Source organism: Gossypium raimondii, chromosome 11 (genome assembly GCF_025698545.1).
Source record: "Gossypium raimondii isolate GPD5lz chromosome 11, ASM2569854v1, whole genome shotgun sequence".
Lineage (NCBI taxonomy): Eukaryota > Viridiplantae > Streptophyta > Magnoliopsida > Malvales > Malvaceae > Gossypium > Gossypium raimondii.
Window position 1 is genome coordinate 8,347,260 of NC_068575.1, and position 20,267 is coordinate 8,367,526.

Below are 20,267 nucleotides of genomic sequence, written 5' to 3' on the forward strand. Positions count from 1 at the left end.
CACCTTTCCACCAATGCGCTTACAAGTGTCGAGTCCAACTTACACCCCCTACCTACAATGGCCACGTGCGAAAATTGGCATATCTCAAGTAGTGTTCAATCAAGGGTGATGGCGGAGTAGATAGATTATGAATATTGGTCTCCAATATTTGATTTTCTGCCTATTTAAAGAAAAATTATATAAAATATTAAATTCAAATATAGCAAGAAAATATATAAATTAAACAACATTAAAATATAATAAGAAATATAAAAAAAATTAAACAAAATTAAAGCGCCGGGGCACCTATGCCAATGGTGCTAAAAATAATGTTTTTGGAAGCGTTGGGAGAATTGTCGGGATGACCTATGCCAACCTTTTTTCCGTTGTCCTAAATAATAATAAAAAAGTATCGCGGTAGGCCTGTTTTGTTGTAGTGATTCTTATCATCTGCAATTAATCGACAGAAATGTGGTTCTCATCATGAAGGATTAGAGAATTTGCCATTGATAATTTAAAAAAAAAACCCAAATAATTTGAAGTAGAAAAAATAATTTACAAAAATATTAAGATAATTTAAATAAAAAAGAAATAAAATTGAGAGAGCAAAAAAAATTGAGTGAATTTAAGAGGATATTGAGAGCAATTTGAGAGAGAATTGAGAATGTGAGAGAGAATTGAGATTGAATTATAAGAAAAATAAAATGGGGGAGGTTATAGGAAAAAAATTGTGACCACTTGAGAGGGAAAGGGTTTAAACAGACCGTTGGGGAGTTCAACAGCTAATTAAATAGTAGTTGAAAAAGTAATTGTTTAAGTTTAGTCATTTTCAGGTGACTTTATAAAAAATACTCTTAATTGGAAGGTTTTTCAAATTTTTACCTAGACCCCTAATTTTTCCACCAAACAGCCTATTCACTTTTTTTTTTTTTTACATCTATTGGTAATTTAGTCTAATCCATTGGCAAATATCTTTTAGAATCATGATGATTGTCTTTAGTCCTTAACGACAACGTTTCAGCAATCTAGTTTTTATACTCTGAAAAAGCTTTTTCCTTTTCGAAACAGACACTGTTAAAGTGTCTTGTTGTTGGTTGTTACTTGTTGCCTGCTGGTTAGTATTTCAGTAAAAAACAGTGCCCACTTCCAAAGCAACCTTTTTTGTCTTCCTTCCTTATACGACACAGTTTTCAACCAACTTCCATAATTTCTTCTGCTGCTTTATCTTCTTTCAGAAACCTTAAAATACCTTATCTTCTCTGTCTGAAGAAAAAAAAAAAAGGAAGCTATCTTTTTTTTTTCCTTGTTTATATTGGAATTTGGCTGCTATTATCAGCTATGCATACCCTACCATCACATGCGATGCGTCCTCTATGCCTTAATCCATCTCTTTGCTCTTCTCGTTTCCCTTTCTTCTCCTTTTCAATCCCCATTTTCCACAAATTCAAAAACAACCCCACAATTTATAAGAAATCACAAAAGGGTCCTCCATTTTTTAGCATAAGATGTTGTGGTTCAGGCTCTGTAACCGCCAAGCCTTCATGGGAGCTTCGTAGGAACCGTGCTGCTGTTCAAGAACCAGATGAAAAGGTTGTTGCCCTTCGACAGCTTTTTACCAAGCCTGGAATTGGTATTGACGCTTATATCATCCCTTCTCAGGATGCTCATCAGGTTCAATTCTTTTTCTTTTTAATATACTTTTTAGTTGCTCAAAATGACATAATTTTTGATTGTTTAGGGAAAAAAAATACAGGTGAAATGTTATCTGAGAATTATGATGATAAACTGATATAAATTATATGAACTGTCTCAGATCTCGTCATGTACGTTGGTCCTTGCATGTTTGTAATTGAAAAAAGATAACATTTTGATGTACTTTTCTATGTTTTTTTGCCTGTTGGTCCTGGAATTCTACTACGTTTTGGTTGATTCAATGATTATTTTCAAGTTTATTTTATGCAGAAGAGCTTCTGTAAGTGGGACTAAAAATTTATGTTAGTAGAGCATCCAAGTTCTAACATTTTTGGCATGGCTTCCAGAGTGAGTTCATTGCTGAATGCTACATGAGAAGAGCTTATATATCAGGCTTTACTGGCAGCGCAGGGACTGCTATTGTTACAAAGGATAAAGCAGCTTTATGGACCGATGGTCGCTATTTTCTGCAGGTTTTATTTGTTGACAATCTTTATAGTCATTTTAATGGAGTTCTACTTCTATCGAGTTTGGTGCAATATGGTATAAGTGCTTGTTGACAGTAGTTCTTCTTTGACTATGACCATTTAGGCTGAGAAGCAATTAAATTCAAGCTGGAAACTCATGCGTGCCGGTAATTTTGGAGTCCCACAAGCTAGTGAATGGCTTACTGATGTTTTGGCTCCTGGTGGACGAGTCGGGATTGATCCTGTGAGCAATCTTTTCAACCTCCTAAACGGGTGCATCTAGCGTACAATTTGCACTCGGTATACCCTCTACTTATGCTTAGCTCTTTGGGATGATATCTGATAATTTGAAGGGAGCAGTTTCTTTTTTCTTATGATGCTGCAGAAGAATTGAAGGAGGTTATATATAAGAAGAACCTTGAGTTGGTTTACTTGTACGATTTAAATCTTGTGGATGAAATATGGAAGGAATCAAGACCGAAACCCCCAAACAAGCCAATTAGAGTTCATGATCTGAAATATGCCGGTATAGACGTGGTGTCCAAATTATCTTCCCTCAGGGCCGAACTAGTTGCAGCTGGTTCATCTGCAATTGTTATATCTATGCTTGATGAAGTTGCCTGGTTGCTGAACTTGGTATTGATACTAGCACTTAGTTACTTGTTATTTTCCTAGAAATAAAAATGTTGGTCAATATTGTTTTGTCAAGATTTGTTTAATGTTGGTTACTTTGCAAGAAATCTGATCGTTCAACTTGCTAAAAGCAATATTTATGCATGTCCCACATCTTGTTTTGCAGAGAGGAAGTGATGTCCCACATTCACCTGTTATGTATGCATACTTGATTGTTGAGATCGATGCGGCAAAGTTATTTGTAGATGATTCTAAAGTCACGTCAGAGGTGATGTATCATTTGAAAAAAGCAGGTGTAGAACTAAGGCCATATGATTCCATCCTTTCTGAAATAAGGAGGTTCGTTTGGGGCACAGTTATTTTTATACTAGGAACAATATGCTTTGAATCGGGCATGTTTTTTCATGCTATCATGAAGTAGCATCTTTCATTGGACCAGATTTTCAAAAGATCTCATGCATTGTCATTTAGATATAGTCTTAGCTGATTTTCCCTGGATGTGCTCATCTGAACTTACTTTTGAAATAACTTTTTTCAGATTGGCGGTGGAGGGGGCTCACCTTTGGTTAGATACATCATCAGTTAATGCTGCTATTGTGGAGACCTATAAGGCTGCTTGCGATAAATATCTTATGAACCGTGGGAGTAGAGGCAAAACAAAGAATAAGCAATATTTTGAATCCGACAGTCTCCCTGTTGGTCCTTCTGGAGTTTATATGCAATCCCCAGTCTCCTTGGCCAAGGCATTGAAAAATCCGTCCGAGTTAGAAGGGATGCAGAATTCTCACTTGAGGTATCTGATTTCTCCATGTAATAGTAATAAGAATGGGCTGCAGGCCTTTGTTGACACATTGCTTTTGTAGGTTATTCCTTTTAAGCAGCATTTATGTTTTTGCAACTCTTGTTTTTACCGTTGTCGGTGGACATGCAAACATACCATAGCCCTTCTTTGTGAAACTTCCTATTTCAGCGTAGCTAAAAGCAATTGTCTGCTAGAAAATAATAATTAGAGAAAAACTTAATGAATTATGATTATGGTGATAAATAATATCATAATATAAAAGCAGGGATGCAGCTGCTTTGGCACAGTTCTGGTGCTGGCTGGAAGAGGAAATTCATAAGAACATGAAACTTACGGAGGTAGACCTTGCAGACAAACTTCTAGAATTCCGTTCGAAGCAAGATGGTTTCCTAGATACGAGCTTTGATACAATAAGCGGTATATTAATTTCTGACTTCTTGATCCCCTCTTTTCCAGCTCTAGACATTCCAGTCTAAGTCTGACAAGTTTAATTCTTGAATGCTGGAAAAAAGTGAAATAGTCCCATTTTGTTTTATTTTGGAATGGAATATGTAAGTTGACAAAATTGTCAAGAAAAAAAAAATCGAATCTCTGGTTTTTCACAATTGACTTTAAGAATGATATTTCAGGTTCGGGTGCAAATGGTGCTATTATACATTACACGCCTGAAGCAGAAAGTTGTAGTGTTGTGGATCCAAATAAATTGTTCCTATTGGATAGCGGAGCGCAATATGTTGATGGAACAACCGACATAACAAGGACAGTACATTTTGGTGAACCAACCGCAAGGGAAAAAGAATGCTTCACTCGTGTTCTAAAGGTGCTGCTTCATTTTTCATCTATTTTGTTGGTAGCAAAGGAGCACTATGTATTTGTTAAATTAAGAGATCAAGTGACTCGTATGCCAAAATTTTCTGTTAGATCATTTAGAATATTTGAGAATATTGGTTGATTTGCTCGTAAGTTATGAGACCGCAACTGCTTTTTGTGTTGGTTATTGTCAGTATTTCCTGATACATCATCAAATTGCAGGGTCACATTGCTCTTGATGAGGCAGTATTCCCCGAGAACACTCCAGGTTTTGTGCTGGACGCATTCGCCCGCTCTGCCCTTTGGAAGATTGGACTTGATTACCGACATGGTATTTCTCCTATCTTTCTGTTGACTTTCAACGGTATCGAAAAGCTTGGTCTATTATTGGTCTATGACCTGATTGTCTTTCTCATTTCATGCAGGTACCGGACATGGTGTTGGAGCTGCATTAAATGTCCATGAAGGTCCACAAAGTATTAGCTTTAGATATGGAAATGTGACCCCCTACAAAAAGGCATGATTGTTAGCAATGAACCTGGCTACTATGAAGATCATGCCTTTGGCATTCGGATTGAGGTACAAAGTCATTCGGCCATATCCGTTTGTTCTTAAACTTTGAATTAGCTATAACAATTCTAGCTGAATTCCCTTGATGAATTCATTTAATGGTCTTATCGCTAGTGTAAAACCAAATGTCAGTTAGTCTAGCGCCATTGGCTACACATTATTTGAAATGCATGGTGATTAAAATTTAAAAGTTATATCAGAGTCGGGCATTGTTTACTATTTTATAATGTTATAAGAAACCCTCTAGTTACTTAGGCTCTTCTCACCTTTGCAGAATCTCCTTTGTGTACAAGAGATTAATACACCGAATCGTTATGGAGGAATCGAATATCTTGGATTCGAAAAACTAACATTTTTTCCCATTCAGGTATACTATCTCTCTTTCTTTGTGAATCTTCCTTTATACGTTAAAATACGCTTTTCTACCCACTTTTCTGTCCACTAACTCCACTATCTTAAGCTTTTCTGGGCATAAATTACTCGTCACAGGACTCACAACTGGTTTTAGATGTGTTTTAAGAAACTTAGTTGGGATCTAAAACTCAAATTTGTTAATAGATTAAGTTGAAATATTGACTTGTGAGGAAGTATAAAAAATCCCATCTTCTAGGAATGATAATTTGCTAACAACATGAATATATGCAATATTGGAAAATATTAATTTATAAAATCCTGTAATACAATTGTCAATGATGAAATGATAAATAAGCTTTCAAGGAGTATTATAGGGAAAGGAAAAGGAGTTTATGGCAGTGATTGATTATTGGAAATTTTATTCAACTAGGCTATGTTTATGTCAATGTAATCAAACTGGATGCTGGCTACTTCTTAATCAGATTTCAAAACCTAACACATTAACATTTTTAAGAATGATGATTAGGGTTGGCTCAATGAATGGTTAGCCGATGTAGAGGTATGATCAGGAAGTTTCAATCCTACTAAGAGACTTGTGTGGATTTGTTGCTTTGGTATTCCCCTTCAAGCTCGGAATATTATGACTTTTCAGAACTTCGCAGTTTTTTTAGGCTTCCTGATTAAGTTGATAGTAGAACGGTGAGTTTGGTAGACCTTAATAAAGGGTTGTTACTAATTGAAACTAAACATAGGGAGAAAATAAAAGAGGTTTTTCCGGTTTCATGTGCTAGGGAGGATTGTTTTATTTGGGTGGAGGAGGTGGAGGGTTTTTTCCTAATGATGGGTCAATGTTTGCTCAATCCTTTGCGATTATGATCACGTAAGAGGTAGTGATATAGGCCGTCATATTTTTTCTGACAATAAGAAGAAAAAAAAAAAAAAGGAACTCCGGTGGCTCCTATTGGTCGTATTGAAGAAACTGAGTTTGGAGGCTTTTATACTGGAGTAATGGATCTTGGAGAGCATCATAAAGATCTTGAGCTTGTTGATAATATCCACAAAATGGCGGTTGATGATGTGGGTACAACATGTATGAAACAGCTCAAAACTGATGACAGGTGTGAAGTTTTGTAATGGATCAAGGGCCTAATGAAGCGATTTTGGAGTTTGAAGTGGAGGGCCTTGATGCAACAAACCAAGCTGAGGTCCTTTTAGTTAATAATATGGTTGGCCAATAGGAAGCTATGATACAGGTGAGATCAAAGAAAAAAGGTTGGATAATAGTAATGAATACTGATTCACAAAACTTAAATATATTGGAAAGGCGAAGACCAATGGTTCATTGGGGAAAAATATATTGGAGGGTAACAAGAAATTTATTTCAACAAGGATGTTAAAGTATTAAGAGATAATGAAAGAATGCCACCATTGCATCTTGGAAGAGATGATTAGGTCTCAATGCAATGGGAGTAGAAGAAGAAGTTGCGAAATTGACAAACATTGAATTGAACAAGAGGACTATATAAAATTGAAGTAGATTTGCGGTGATCAATACATAGTTGTTTTGTAAAAGAATTTAGGATGCTTTTATGATACATTTGCTACAATGTTTTGATGCTTTCTGCTTGTATCTTGGTCTTTTCTTTGTATTGAGGTTTTTTAGTTTCATTTAGAATTTAGATGTTGGTCAAGTGTGTTTTATGGTGTCATAAATGGATTAGGCATGCTAAAAGGTTTCTCCGTTAGTGCTTTTCCACCGTGCAAGGCTTTGTTTAGTTTTCTCCCAACTTTCTATAACCTTTTGTGCCCCACTCTTCTGCTTGATTACCTGTTATACCTTTTCACAAATCTCTTCTCTCGTTTGTAATCTTTTCTGAATCGTTCCTTTTCTCTTAGGCTAGGCAGTATCTTAGGGGTGGTAGTAGCCGCCTATCTCATGTTTTCCATTCTCTTTTGCCGCTGTTATTCCTTCTTTCTTATTAGCTTTTCCTTATTTTCACTGGCTCTTAGTCACTCGTGATTGATCTTTTAGCTTTTTGTTTCTATCTTCTTTTCTGTCTTTTGTCTTAGTTGTAGTATTCCTTAGTGTAGATATCCTATAGCTATCAAGAACCTAGAGCTCCCTTTGTCTTTTCCCACGTCTACTCAAAACCTATCTATTTATCCAAACCTTCCCTATAGTCTGAATCCAAAACCCAACCACTATCTTCTCTCTCACTATAACCATTTTTCTTCATGAACCAGTTGCTAAACTGCAAGAAACAAGTATGAGCAGAAATGACAGTGGAAGTGGGCATTTCTGCTATAACTGCGACAATCACAATAAAAATAGGGACAACAAAATTATTTATGCAATTCGGTTTCCATATCTACAAAGCCTAGCTTAGTGAGATGAATCGCTATCTTTGAAACAAATACAACCAGTGATCCTAATTTTAACACACCCCAATGGAGAATCTCACTCTTTATATCAAAGACTAAACCTCTCATCACTAAATTCTTCTCCAGGAAACTTAACTTGTAAAATCAATCACAAACATGTTTTACAATAATCAATATGTAGAAGTCTCTCAAATATGGAGAGATTTTTGAGATTTGCTAACAGACTAAAAGATCAATCACAATCTCTTCTAAATAGCAACTAAAAAAACTAAATACAATATGATATTAATGACCAAAGTTTAAAAAAAAAAAAAAAACAGTTGACAAATAAGTCTTGTTTCTCCAAGTGATTTGATGTAACCGATCCGATCCAGTCCGATCGTAAGGATATGCTTCTCCAAGTGAATTGATTTTCATTGATAGGTTTGATCATTCCATGATATTAGCACAGCCCAAAGATTTGTTTCAATAATTTGTCAATCTTCTAAATATGACAACTTCTTGTTTTGTCGCAGTGGTGCTGGAAGCAAGCACTTCCTTTGGCACATTGCAGCAACTTCAAATATGTCAACACCTTTTATTCTCTATCTTCCTATTCTTTTCAAAAACCCTAAGAAAAGAAAGAAAATGGATCCTCATACAAACAATAGAGACGGTATTTGGTCTCAAAGTAACGAGTCAGCTGATGAAAGTCAGAACGAGAAAATGAGAGAGGTAAATCAGCAACCCTCACCTTGGCATCTCCTTCGAGAGAGGGCGAGAAGGGGACTGATTGTCTACCTGGAAAATACTGATAATGAAGCCCAACAAGACTTTTAGGACCATAGTACTCAATTTCATTCCCTTGTCATTTTCTACTTCTATCTCACCGCAAACATTGCGTAGAATCCAAATCACATCCCTCCACTACTTTTAATCTCACCATTGTAATATTCAATATTACCGCTACCACTGTTTTTGAGTCTCATAGCCAATCTCATTGCCTATCCAAAAGGACTTAGAGTTTGTTTTTTTTTTTTTTTCCTAATCATGTTTATATCTTGGTGCAGACTAAATTGGTTGACTTATCTTTACTTTCTATCGAAGAGATGGAATGGCTGAACAACTATCATTCACAAGTATGGGAAAAGGTAGGTATTTACGTATGAATTCGAGTTCCCAAAACTCATGTTTCTTCAATTTTGAAGAACCTTAAGTTTGATAAGCGTTCTTGGTTTATTTTTATTTTTTCTCCTTGTAGAGTTTGAAATCATGATAAAGCTAACTTAAGTTGATTTCACAGGTTTCACCATTGCTGGAAGGCTCTGCTCGTCAATGGCTTTGGAAAAACACTCGACCCATTACTAAACAATGATTCCCGCTCTCTAAATTGTCCATCTTTTTTAATCCAGAAATTTCCACTTTCTAAAGCTTGTAAATATATCTCATGATGTGAGGATGAGTTATTGTTTGTAGGGTAATTACATTATGTACAGCATTATATTTCATGAAAATTATGAAATTAAATTAACTGCATTGAGAAATATAAATCATAAATTTTCTTGATAATTTTTAATATTTTGTATTTTAACCATAATTATGCCCTAGGTACATAGTGTAAAGGAAACATGGATAAGAAAAACAAGTTATTCAATAATTAAAAAAAGTCATTTAGTCTTGGCTTGATTGATATGGTATTTTTGTTAATGTAGTAAGACGTGGGTTCGAGTGCGTTGAAATGTGGGATTATGAGTAGTTTTAGGAAGTGGAGGAGCCAAAAAAATCTTTTTTGGGAGTGGGCGGAATTAAATTGTATGTTTTTACGATAGTAAAAATACAATTTTACCATTTAAATAGTTTATATCATTATAATTTTTAAAAGATTAAATCAAATTTTTATTATTTTTGAGAGGGTCAAAGTACAATTTTATCATTATTAATTCAAAATTTTATAAATATAAAGGGTCTAAATGGAAAATTTTCTATTTTAAGGGGTTGGAGCCTCTGCCTACCCCTTGGCTCCGCCACTAGTTTTAGCTATTATCTCAAAAAGAACAGATATGATCAGAACTTATAATAAGATTGTTAAAAAAGTCATTGAGAATTTTGATAGAGCTTTCTTTGCCGTATAAACTTATTTAGCTTTGATGTCTTGCCTTTCTTCTGATAAGTGAAAGGTTTCTTTGTCGTTGTGCACACTTTGTCTTCGAAGTTGGTTGTGAGATTTGAGGATCTGTTAAGGGATGGATTTATTAGCTGAAATGGGGTTAAGTTGTCTGTTAAATTTTGCTATTTCTTGTTTTATTTTTCCTTATGAAACGCAGCGTTTTAAGGTAAGGGCTTTTAATGAAACGGATCATTTTGATCGTTTCACCCTGTAACCGTTTTTCTCTTTTTATTACTCCATGTGGCAATCCTATTTTCCCATATAACGAAAGCAGGGGGAAAAAGGAACACATGTCTTGAGTCATCAATCAAAAATTTAAAAAAGATTCCTCTTTATCTCTCAATTTTCTTCTTTATTTTGTTGTTTTTTGTATTTTTTAGTTTATTTTGTACCAAAGGTATCAGAGCTTGGCGATTCTCGTGATCGAGGAAGGGATTTTCATGCATCAGCAAAAAGAGGTCACTCACCTACAGTAAGAGTTCACCAAGTTGCATACTGAGCTTAGGTCTGAACTTCAAGGTCATGGCATGTTTTAGTAATATCTGGGAAAAATTTCAGCCACTGACAAGGGGAAATGAGTGGTGGGAGGTCCCTCACTAGGATTCCCACTTAATGACCCTTTGCTACCACCATAGAAAGGAGATAGTAGATCTCAACACTCAAGTAACGTAGAAGTCAGTTCTAAAACTTCTAGATTAGAGTGTCCCCGTTTCGATGGAATAGATTTTAGAGGCTAGTGGGCTAAACTGGAGCAATATATCTTAACAGCATTAGCCACTTTTAGTGGCGAAAGGGGCTTGTAGCTTCTAACCAATCCAAATCCATCATCTTGGTTGAGAAGACTCCTTTGAATGGCCAAGTGAGGTTGGTCATGTTAAGCTTGGAAGGAAGGGCCCTAAACTAGCATCACTTTTATGCTCAGAAACAAGATGGGTTTCACATATTGGAATGAGAGTCCTATACTCAGGCCCCTAAAGACAAGTTTGGTTCGCAAACTTTTCAAGACTCTATGATAGACCTAACGACTCTTAAGCATGCAGGGTCAGTAGACCAGTACCATGACTCTTTTATTAGCTTGTTAAATCAACTACACCTACCTCAACCCTATGCACTCAACACATTTATCAGTAATCTACGTGTGGATGTGAGGCAGTATCTACAACTTTTAAAACCTACAACCTTGATAAAAGGTTTCCTTACAGCTAGACAAGTGGAAGTCATACTTAGTGGCTCCCTAAAACGGGGACTATTGACAGAATAGGGTCCTCAAGCTAGAAACACTTCACTAACTTCATTGAACATTACATCACCATCAACCTTGAACTCTAACACCCATAAAGTAACACACTCTTCACCTTCAATGAGTGTAGGATCAGTGCATGAGGGTCAGCTGTAGTTTCAGGATAGCCTCGGGGTGGGCCTAGATCTCTATATCCTACTAAAATAAATGACCGAAAGAAGAAGGGACTTTGCTATTGGTGTCGGGCAAAATATTTTGTTGGCCATAGATGCATAAAATCTAAGTTGTACCAGTTGTTATCAGAACCTACCACAGAATGAGACAGTGAAGAGTTTCAAGAATGTCTGATCAAGTGAAAGATTTGAGCTTGGGGGAAGAACCTAACCAGGGTTCAGTGCTATCATTTTACATGCTATACAAGGATCCCAATGCATTTATACTATGAGGGTAGCAGCCCATATGGGAAGCACCAGAGGTATTCTCTTGATCAACTCTGGTAGCACTCATAACTTCATAAGTGCTAAGTTGGTAAAGCAGCCGTCTTTACTTGTGAGCCCGATCAACAAGTTGAAGGTAACAGTAGCTAATGGAGCTACCTTGATAACTGAGGGGATCTGTAAGCCAGTCCACTAGAAGGTACAAATTTGACATTGATTTTTATGTCCTACCCCTGAGAGAATGTGATTTGGTCTTTGAAGTGCAATGGTTGTTGTCCCTTGGGATTATTACTTGGGAATTTAGCTCATTGATCATGAAGTTCGTGTAGAAATACCAAGTATGTGTTTTACATGGCATTCAACCAGGAAAAATCCACTTAGTAGAGGGCACTCAAGGTTCAAAATATTTTTACATGGCAGGTGAACCCCTAGGACCTTATACCATTATGGTGTTTGCTCTCACACACCCCTTCTTAGGGGCCATGATAGTGTTGGTTCCTAAAATTCTACAGCCTTTATTGGAAGAATTCCAAGATATATATCAAGAACCTAATGGCCTACCACCTCCAAGGCTTCAAGATTACAAAATTCCCTTAAAGAACGAGTCCATTGTGGTTAAGTTGAGACCTTATAGAGACCCTGCCACACAAAAAAAAATGAAATGGAAAGAATGGTAAAAGAAATGTTTCAAGCTGGTATCATCAGAGATAGCAACAACTCTTTTGCTTCTCTTATAGTAATGGTAAAGAAGAAAAATAGCAGATGGAGAAAGTGCGTGGACTACAGGCATTTGAATTAGTTGACCATCAAAGATAGATTTCCAATACCCCTCACTAAAAAATTGCTAGATGAACCAGGGAAGGCAGTGGTGTTCCCCAAGTTGGATCTTCAATCTGGCTACCATTAGATCAGGATGTGAGAATCTGAAAACCATAAGATTGCTTTTCGAACACATGAAGGGTAGTATGAATTTTTAGTAATGCTATTTGGTCTTACAAATGCCTCATCTACATTTTAGGCCCTTATGAATTCCATATTTTGTTGGAAAAAACGGGATTGGAGAACGCAGCAGAAAATAAATTTAGGAAAAAATTAGAGTTTTAAATTTTTTTCCAAAACAAGATCTTTGTTATGATATCTAAAGTGACAAACACTTAATCAAAATTGTACCTTTTCGATTTTTCTAGGATGAGCGCTTCGACTGATTAGTCTTCTCCGCTAATTTTTCCAAAAATCACTTAAATTTTCCAAATTAATTTTTCAAGAAAATTCTTTAATCAAATTTTCTTGTTGAACAATTCTCACGACCACCTAATTTAATTCCACATCGAATAAATCGACTCAATTAAATTATTTTCAAAGTCGTAGAATTTTTTCTAATTCAAATGCAGTCCGATCAAACTTTTGTTGAGCTAGCGAAGAGACTAATCGGGCATATACAATTAGGCTCCAGTAATTGCAATTATGTCCAAAAGTATCGTTCCAATAATTCATAATTACTTAATCATAGAGTCGGTCCACAAGAAGTACCACGATTGAAAACTCCTTATTATATACTCTTTACGAAAGTAATTCATCCAACTATTTTGTCCAATGACCTCGTCATGTGTGTGTTACCCTCATATGATATCCTTGATTCCTTTGAGTTAAATCTATTCACTCAATACAATCTCATTTTATCTCATTGTCACCATTATGTCTTATTAATGATTAAAATGACCACTATCAACAAATGAATGTGATAAATTACTTGTTCAAGAACTAGCAACCCGTGGCCACATTCCATATTTTTCAATCCACACAATGTCAATGACAGGGTATCATTAGCTCTTTAATTGAGCTATGAATTCCACTATTACTAGTAAAGGCATGTCATACACAAGTCATGTACCTAAGATACCGGTTATGGACTCAATCATCTTTATAGCATAAGCCTCCACTTATATCAAAGCACATGAGTTGTATACGCATGGTGAGTAACTAACTAGGATTTAGGTAAATCACACCATGAACATCACAAGTGAATTAATTCACAAACGATTTAAGAATTAATTCATCTTGGGCCCAATCCAATGTATCATTTTACCAATGAATACATCTATGTCTCAACTCGTGGAGTCAACTACTCCGATAGCCAAGACTAGTCATCTCCCCAATTGGAATTGTAGACGACATAATAATCCTTCTCAGTATTTGAATCAAATGCTCACTTTGATTCTTTTACGAGATTATGGACTTATTTAGATTTTCTACTGAAGTAAGTTGTCTTTCTCGCAATGTAAACGTTCTTACAGTGCCACTTATCTTCAGTTTGAACTTAGACAATTAGTAAAGTAAATTTTTTTTGTCACAATTTCACTATGTATGCAAAATATAAAAGACAGAAATACAAAAGACATAATTGTGAAATGTGAAATTAACTTTTTTATTTATTCATCGTTCAAATAAATAGAAAATAGTTGCATGTTTACTATAATATAAACACATTTCCCAACATATTTAAACCATTATTGAGGAAGTTTGTGTTAGTCTTTTTTTATGATATACTTATCTACTCTGTTACATGGCAGGATCACTTAGTCCATTTAAGGAAGGTGTTTGATATTTTGAGGGCTCAACAATTGTTTGCTAAAAAAAGTAAATGTCATTTTGGAACTGAGCAGATTGATTATATGGGGCACACCACTTCGAGTAGGAAGGTAGCTATGGATAAATTTAAGATAGAAAGTGTGATGGCTTGGAAAGTTCCTTAATCAGTCAAGGAATTGAGAGGGTTTCTGGGATTATCAGGCTATTACAAAAGGTTTATCAAGGGCTATGGTTCTATAGCTAAACCCCTAACTGGTTTGTTGAAAAAGGGGAGCTGGAATTGGTCACCACAAGCTGACCAAGCCATTATGTCATTTAAGCTTGCCTTGAGCTCAGCACCTTTCCTGGCTTTGCCCGATTTAAAAGTGGAATTTTGCATAGACACCGATGCTAGCAATATTAGTGTAGAAGTATTTTTACAGCAAAAAGGGCCATCCTATTGCTTATTTCAGCAAAGCCCTTGACATCAAGCATCAATCCCTTTCGATATATGAGAAAGAGATGTTAACAACATTGCTAGCTATTAAAAAAAGGCATGCATATCTGGTGGGAAGTCATTTTTGCATAAGGACAGATGTAACAACTCAATTTTCAGTAGTGTCAGAACAGTGATTTGAGATCACTAAATTCGATGAAAAAGTTAGAAAAAATTATTAATTAATAATTATAAGTTAAGCGTGATTTTAGAAATATTTTTGAATTAGTGAATTTTATGATTTAAAAGAAATTATTAGGTAAATTGGGTCGAAAACGAGGTATCGAGACCTTGATATTATAAACTGAGCCGTAAATATTTTTATAAATACTTACGGAGTGTCATTAGAGTAGTATTAAAGTTTTGTTAAGAAATTTTAACGTTTCAATGGTTAATTGATTAAAAGGATTAAATTGCAATATAGATAAAAGTTAATTAAAGATTAAAGAAAATTTAAAAGGACCAATAGGAAATAATGCCTTTCTCTAAAGTTGAGGCGGCATAAGTAGATTTTTTAAAAATTCTAAAGTTAAAATATATTATTATAATAATATTACTTAAAAGTTAAGTATAAATATTAGATTAGATTATATTAGATTATAATATATTATATTATATTATAAAAGAAACAAAAGATAGAAAAGAGAATAGAAACAGAATTGAAAAACGAAACAGAGAAGGAGAAAGGAGAAAGAAAAGAAAAAAAGGAGAATTGGGGTTTTGAGGTTTAAACTTAATTTGGTAAGTTAATTTAATCCCTTTTCTTATAATTTTTAGTTTTGGAATCCTAGAACAAAATACTACTTGATTTAAGTTGAAATTTTGAAAGTTAGTAAATTTTTAGATGTTGTTCAAGTTGAATTAATTGATGAATTAGGGGTTAAATTGATTGAATTTCAAGTTAGAAGTTAGTAAATGGTTTATTTGTAAAATAAATTATAGTTTTTGAATTAATAGGACTAAATTGAGAGAATTTCAAAATTTGAGATTTACGGTGAAATTAGAGAATTAAATTAGTTTAAAGTGGGAATGGAATGAAAATATGAAATTAGTTTTGAGAATAAAAATTAGTCTCGGTTCAGGGACTAAATTGGAATTTAGGCAAATATTGAGTAAAAATTAAAATATTTAATGTGAGATTGAATGGTGTTGTATTGATGATTTTTAATTGTTTTAATTCCGTAGCTAGCGTTGTATCGAAATTCTCGACTAAAAAGGAGAAAAATATAGTCGACGAGGAATAGCTCAGAATTCTTGGTTTGTATTTCTATAATCTGAATCTAATTGTTAATTGTTATATTTTAATTAAATGTTATGGTAAGTGATTGAGGTGAGATTTATTGTGTTTTACAATTGCAATGGATTGTCTTGATATGTGATGAAATTATATTGGTTGAATTGAATTAATATATATATTATGAATATATATATGTGTGTAAATGTGAAATTTTGCAAATATGATAATTGGATTATTTTTTTATATGTATAAAATTCAGTTTTAATGCCCAAGTAGATGGAATTTAGAACTACTCCGATATTAGTGGCATGTCAATAAGGAACTCTAGTGCGCTCTCTGATATTTAGCACGTCAGTGCTATCTGTTTAGCACATCTATGCTCTCTGATATTTAGCACGTCAGTGCTTTCTGTTTAGCACATTTGTGCTAGAGGTGCTCATGGGTCGGGCCGGGCCCATAAAAAAATTTCAGCCCGAGTCCTAGGCCCTGCCCAAATTTCACTTTACCCATTTTTTAATAAATACCAAAAATTTATTTTAAAATTTAAAAAAATATTTTAAAATTATTTTAAAATTAAAAAAACTTAAAAAGTATTTTAAAAATATTTTAAAATTAAAAAGTAAAAAAAGTATTTTAAAAATATTTTAAAATTAAAAAAATTTAAAAAATAAATATATTTATTATATCGGGCCGGGCTAGGCCTGGGCCAAAAAAGTGGTGCCCGAGGCCCGGCCCGTTTTCTAAACGGGCCTCGTTTTTTTGCCCAAGCCCATATTCCGGGCCTATATTTTTACCCAAACCCTCCCATATTTCGGGCGGACCGTCGGGCCGGGCCGGGCCGCCCGGCCCATGAGCACCTCTAATTTGTGCTCTCTGTATAGCACTTTAGTGCTCTCTGTTCATTAGTGCATAACAATGCACCTCTGTATTTGTTCCATATATCTGGTGTGTTCTGTAAAATCTACTTTGGGATAAGAATAAGAATAAGAATATGAGATAGTAAACTGAAAATAGAATGTGAAATATGTTGTAAATACATGGAATACACGAGTTATATACTCATGAATTGAATGTGGAAAGCTATATTATATATAGCAAGTGATGATAATTGAGTATCGTATGGTTTTAAATGTTCAATTGTGCTTGACATTTTATTATACATATTTTATTGTTTTATTTTTAAATATTCGGATTATAGAAATACCACTGAGTTTTTACTTAGCATACGGTTTTGTTTTTCGTGCTCAGGTTAAGTACTTAAGTTTGATCGCTGATTCAGCATCCAACAACGATCCCGAACTCAAATATGGTGATGTTTATTTCTTTGTGTTGGCATGTACCTAGAGTGTCTAAATATTAGTTATTTTGTGTTTGATTGTAAATGAAGTTATAAGATCTATTTTTGATAGTTTATAATTTGGATTAAAACGATGCTTGATGACTTGTTTTGATGATATAAAATGTTTGAAATTTCTATCTGTTTGATATGTAATCTCCGGTAATGCTCCGTAACCGGGTTTCGACGAGGGATACGGGTTGGGGGTGTTACAACAGATCATCAAAGTTTGAAATTTCTTTCAGACCAGCAGGTTATTACATATAGCAAGTGATGATAATTGAGTATCATATGGTTTTAAATGTTCAATTGTGCTTGACATTTTATTATACATATTTTATTGTTTTATTTTTAAATATTCGGATTATGGAAATACCACTGAGTTTTTACTCAGCATACGGTTTTGTTTTTCGTGCTCAAGTTAAGTATTTAAGTTTGATCGCTGATTCAACATCCAACAACGATCCCGAACTCAAATATGGTGATGTTTATTTCTTTGTGTCGGCATGTACCTAGAGTGTCTAAATATTAGTTATTTTGTGTTTGATTGTAAATGAAGTTATAAGATCTATTTTTGATAGTTTATAATTTGGATTAAAACGATGCTTGATGACTTATTTTGATGATATAAAATGTTTGAGATTTCTATCTGTTTGATATGTAATCTCCGATAATGCTCCGTAACCAGGTTTCGGCGAGGGATACAGGTTGGGGGTGTTACAATAGATCATCAAAGTTTGAAATTTCTTTCAGACCAGCAGGTTATTACCCCTTTCCAACAAAGATGGGTTGCCAAGATGTTATAATATGACTTCCAGGTGATCTATAGAAAAGAAAGCACCAACGTGGTAGCTGATGGGTTATCGAGACAACATCCTACTGCAGGGCAGTGTTGGCAATTGGGAAGTACTTCTATAGTTTCAAATTTACTGAATAAGGTACAAAATTCGTGGAAATAAGACCATAAACTCAAGAAACTCTGTGAAACAGTGCAACAGTAGCCTTCATCTCACCTAAAATACACTTGGGATGGTCAATTTTTAAAAAGAAAAGAAAATTTGGTGGTGGGGTCAGATTTGGCACTAAGGAAAAATTTATTCACCTATTTTCATGAAGGGGTTGCTAGTGGTCACTCAGGTACCCACGCAACTAGACACAAGATGGCCACGATGCTTTACTGAAAGGAAATAAATGTTGATATAAAAAAATGGATCAAAGAATGCATGTTGTTTCAACGTTACAAGTATGATACTACTGCTCAACCTAGCCTCCTCCAACCTTTATCTATTCCCTCAAGAGCTTAGTCTGAAATCACCATGGTTTTTATTGAAGGTCTATATTCCTCAAAAGGAAAAGACATGATATTGGTGGTCGTTGATCGCTTGACCAAGTACGGTCATTTTCTGGCTTTAGCTCACCCTTACACTGATGGTTTTATGGCAACAGCCTTCTTGGACAATATTTATAAGCTATACGAGTTGTTTGATACCATCATCTCTGATAGGGATAGGGTGTTTACCAGCTCCTTTTGGCAGGAAATGTTTCACAGGTTAGGCACAAAAATCAAACTCTCAACAACTTATCACCCAGAAATCGATAGACAGTCAAAAGTGCTTAACTGCTGTTTGGAGGGTTACTTATGTTGCATGATAGGTGAAAGACCAAGAGATTGGTTCTATTGGCTCTCTCTCGCAAAATGGTGGTACAACTCCAAATATCATTCTGCCATTCAAACCACCCCCTATGAGGCCATGTATGGGCAACCTCCACCTCAGCATCTTTCATATCTAGCTAGATCTTCCAAGATTGATAAAGTAGATCGTAGCCTACAACAAAGAGAGGCTGCCCGACAGTTGTTTAGGTATCACCTCAAACGTGCCCTAGATCACATGAAGCACTATGCAGATAGAATGACAAGTGACAGAAGTTTTTCAGTAGGGGATTAGGAGTATTTGAAGCTACAACCATATCGACAGCACTCCTTGAGAATGATCAGAAACCAAAAGCTCTCTCCAAAACTTTTTTGTCCCTTCTTGGTTATGGCCAAAGTTGGTGAGGTCACCTACACCCTACAACTGCCTCTTAACTCTAAAATCTACCCAACCTTCCACGTTTCTCAACTCAAGAGCCACATTGGTTAATAACCTGTTTCTGCCACACTGCCACTTACAGGGCCTGAAGGAATGCTACTAAAAGAACCATATCGAATTTTAAATCGTCGCATTTCCAAATGAGTTTATCAAGTTGTCATCGAGGTCTTAGTCGAATGGGAAAATTCGTTTCCTGAAGATGCTTCTTGGAAAATTCTGCCATTCTTCCAGAACCAGTACCCAAACTTTGATCCTTGACAAGGATCCCTTGATGCGGGGAGTACTATTAAGGGATGGATTTATTAGCTAAAATGGGGCTAAGTTGTCGGTTAAATTCTATTATTTCTTGTTTTGTTTGTCCTTATGAAACGCAGCGTTTTAGGGTAACGGCATTCCATTATAATAGAGCTTTGTCTTGTTGAAAAGTTTTTGGGTGAAAGGGCCATCAATTTTGACGCTATGGAGCAAACCCTTTTATCTTTATGGTGTTCACTCCGAGGTGCTAATATCAAGCCGATAGGTGGAAATGGATTTTATTTGATCCAGTTTTTTCATGTGGTAAATCTGAAGATGATGATATCTGGTGGTCCTTGGTCATTTAATAATTGCTTTCTTAGTGTCCACAAGTTGATGCAAGGTGAAAATATGAAGGGTGTTAATTTTTATTATACAGATTTCTAAATTCAAGTGCATGATCTCTCGTCTAGTGAAAGCTCTGACCAAAAATCTCAATAATTTTATGGATTCTTTCTTAGATTATGATGCAAGTAGTCAAAGGAATGTGTCATCTTTTTGGCCATTTTTTTAGGTTAGTTTAGTTACGAAAGAGTTTCTGTTGTTTGTTATTTATGTGGTATTCTGGGTCATAGTGGTTCCAGCTGCCGGAAATTACTTGATTCTTTGGAAGGGGTGCTTATCCAGGGTTGGTCATAAGAGATGCGTGCGGAGGTTCGACATAGAAACCGAGGGCAGTCAGTCTAGTGGCGTCGCGACGGGGGAATTGGGAGAGTAATCAAGCTTCAAACCAG

At 35.2% G+C, this 20,267-nt stretch overlaps 1 protein-coding gene across 1 annotated transcript; it reads left to right on the forward strand.

Moving 5' to 3' along the window:
* Positions 1-1,224: 1,224 nt before the first annotated feature.
* On the forward strand, positions 1,225-9,237 carry LOC105761024 (aminopeptidase P2). The gene is given in 14 exon segments (XM_012578673.2): positions 1,225-1,650; positions 2,019-2,144; positions 2,263-2,382; positions 2,499-2,774; positions 2,938-3,110; positions 3,310-3,564; positions 3,839-3,990; positions 4,203-4,393; positions 4,606-4,714; positions 4,809-4,889; positions 4,892-4,962; positions 5,228-5,320; positions 8,739-8,819; positions 8,972-9,237. Coding segments are annotated over 14 exon segments (2,133 nt in total). The 5' UTR covers positions 1,225-1,317; the 3' UTR covers positions 9,044-9,237.
* Positions 9,238-20,267: the final 11,030 nt, after the last annotated feature.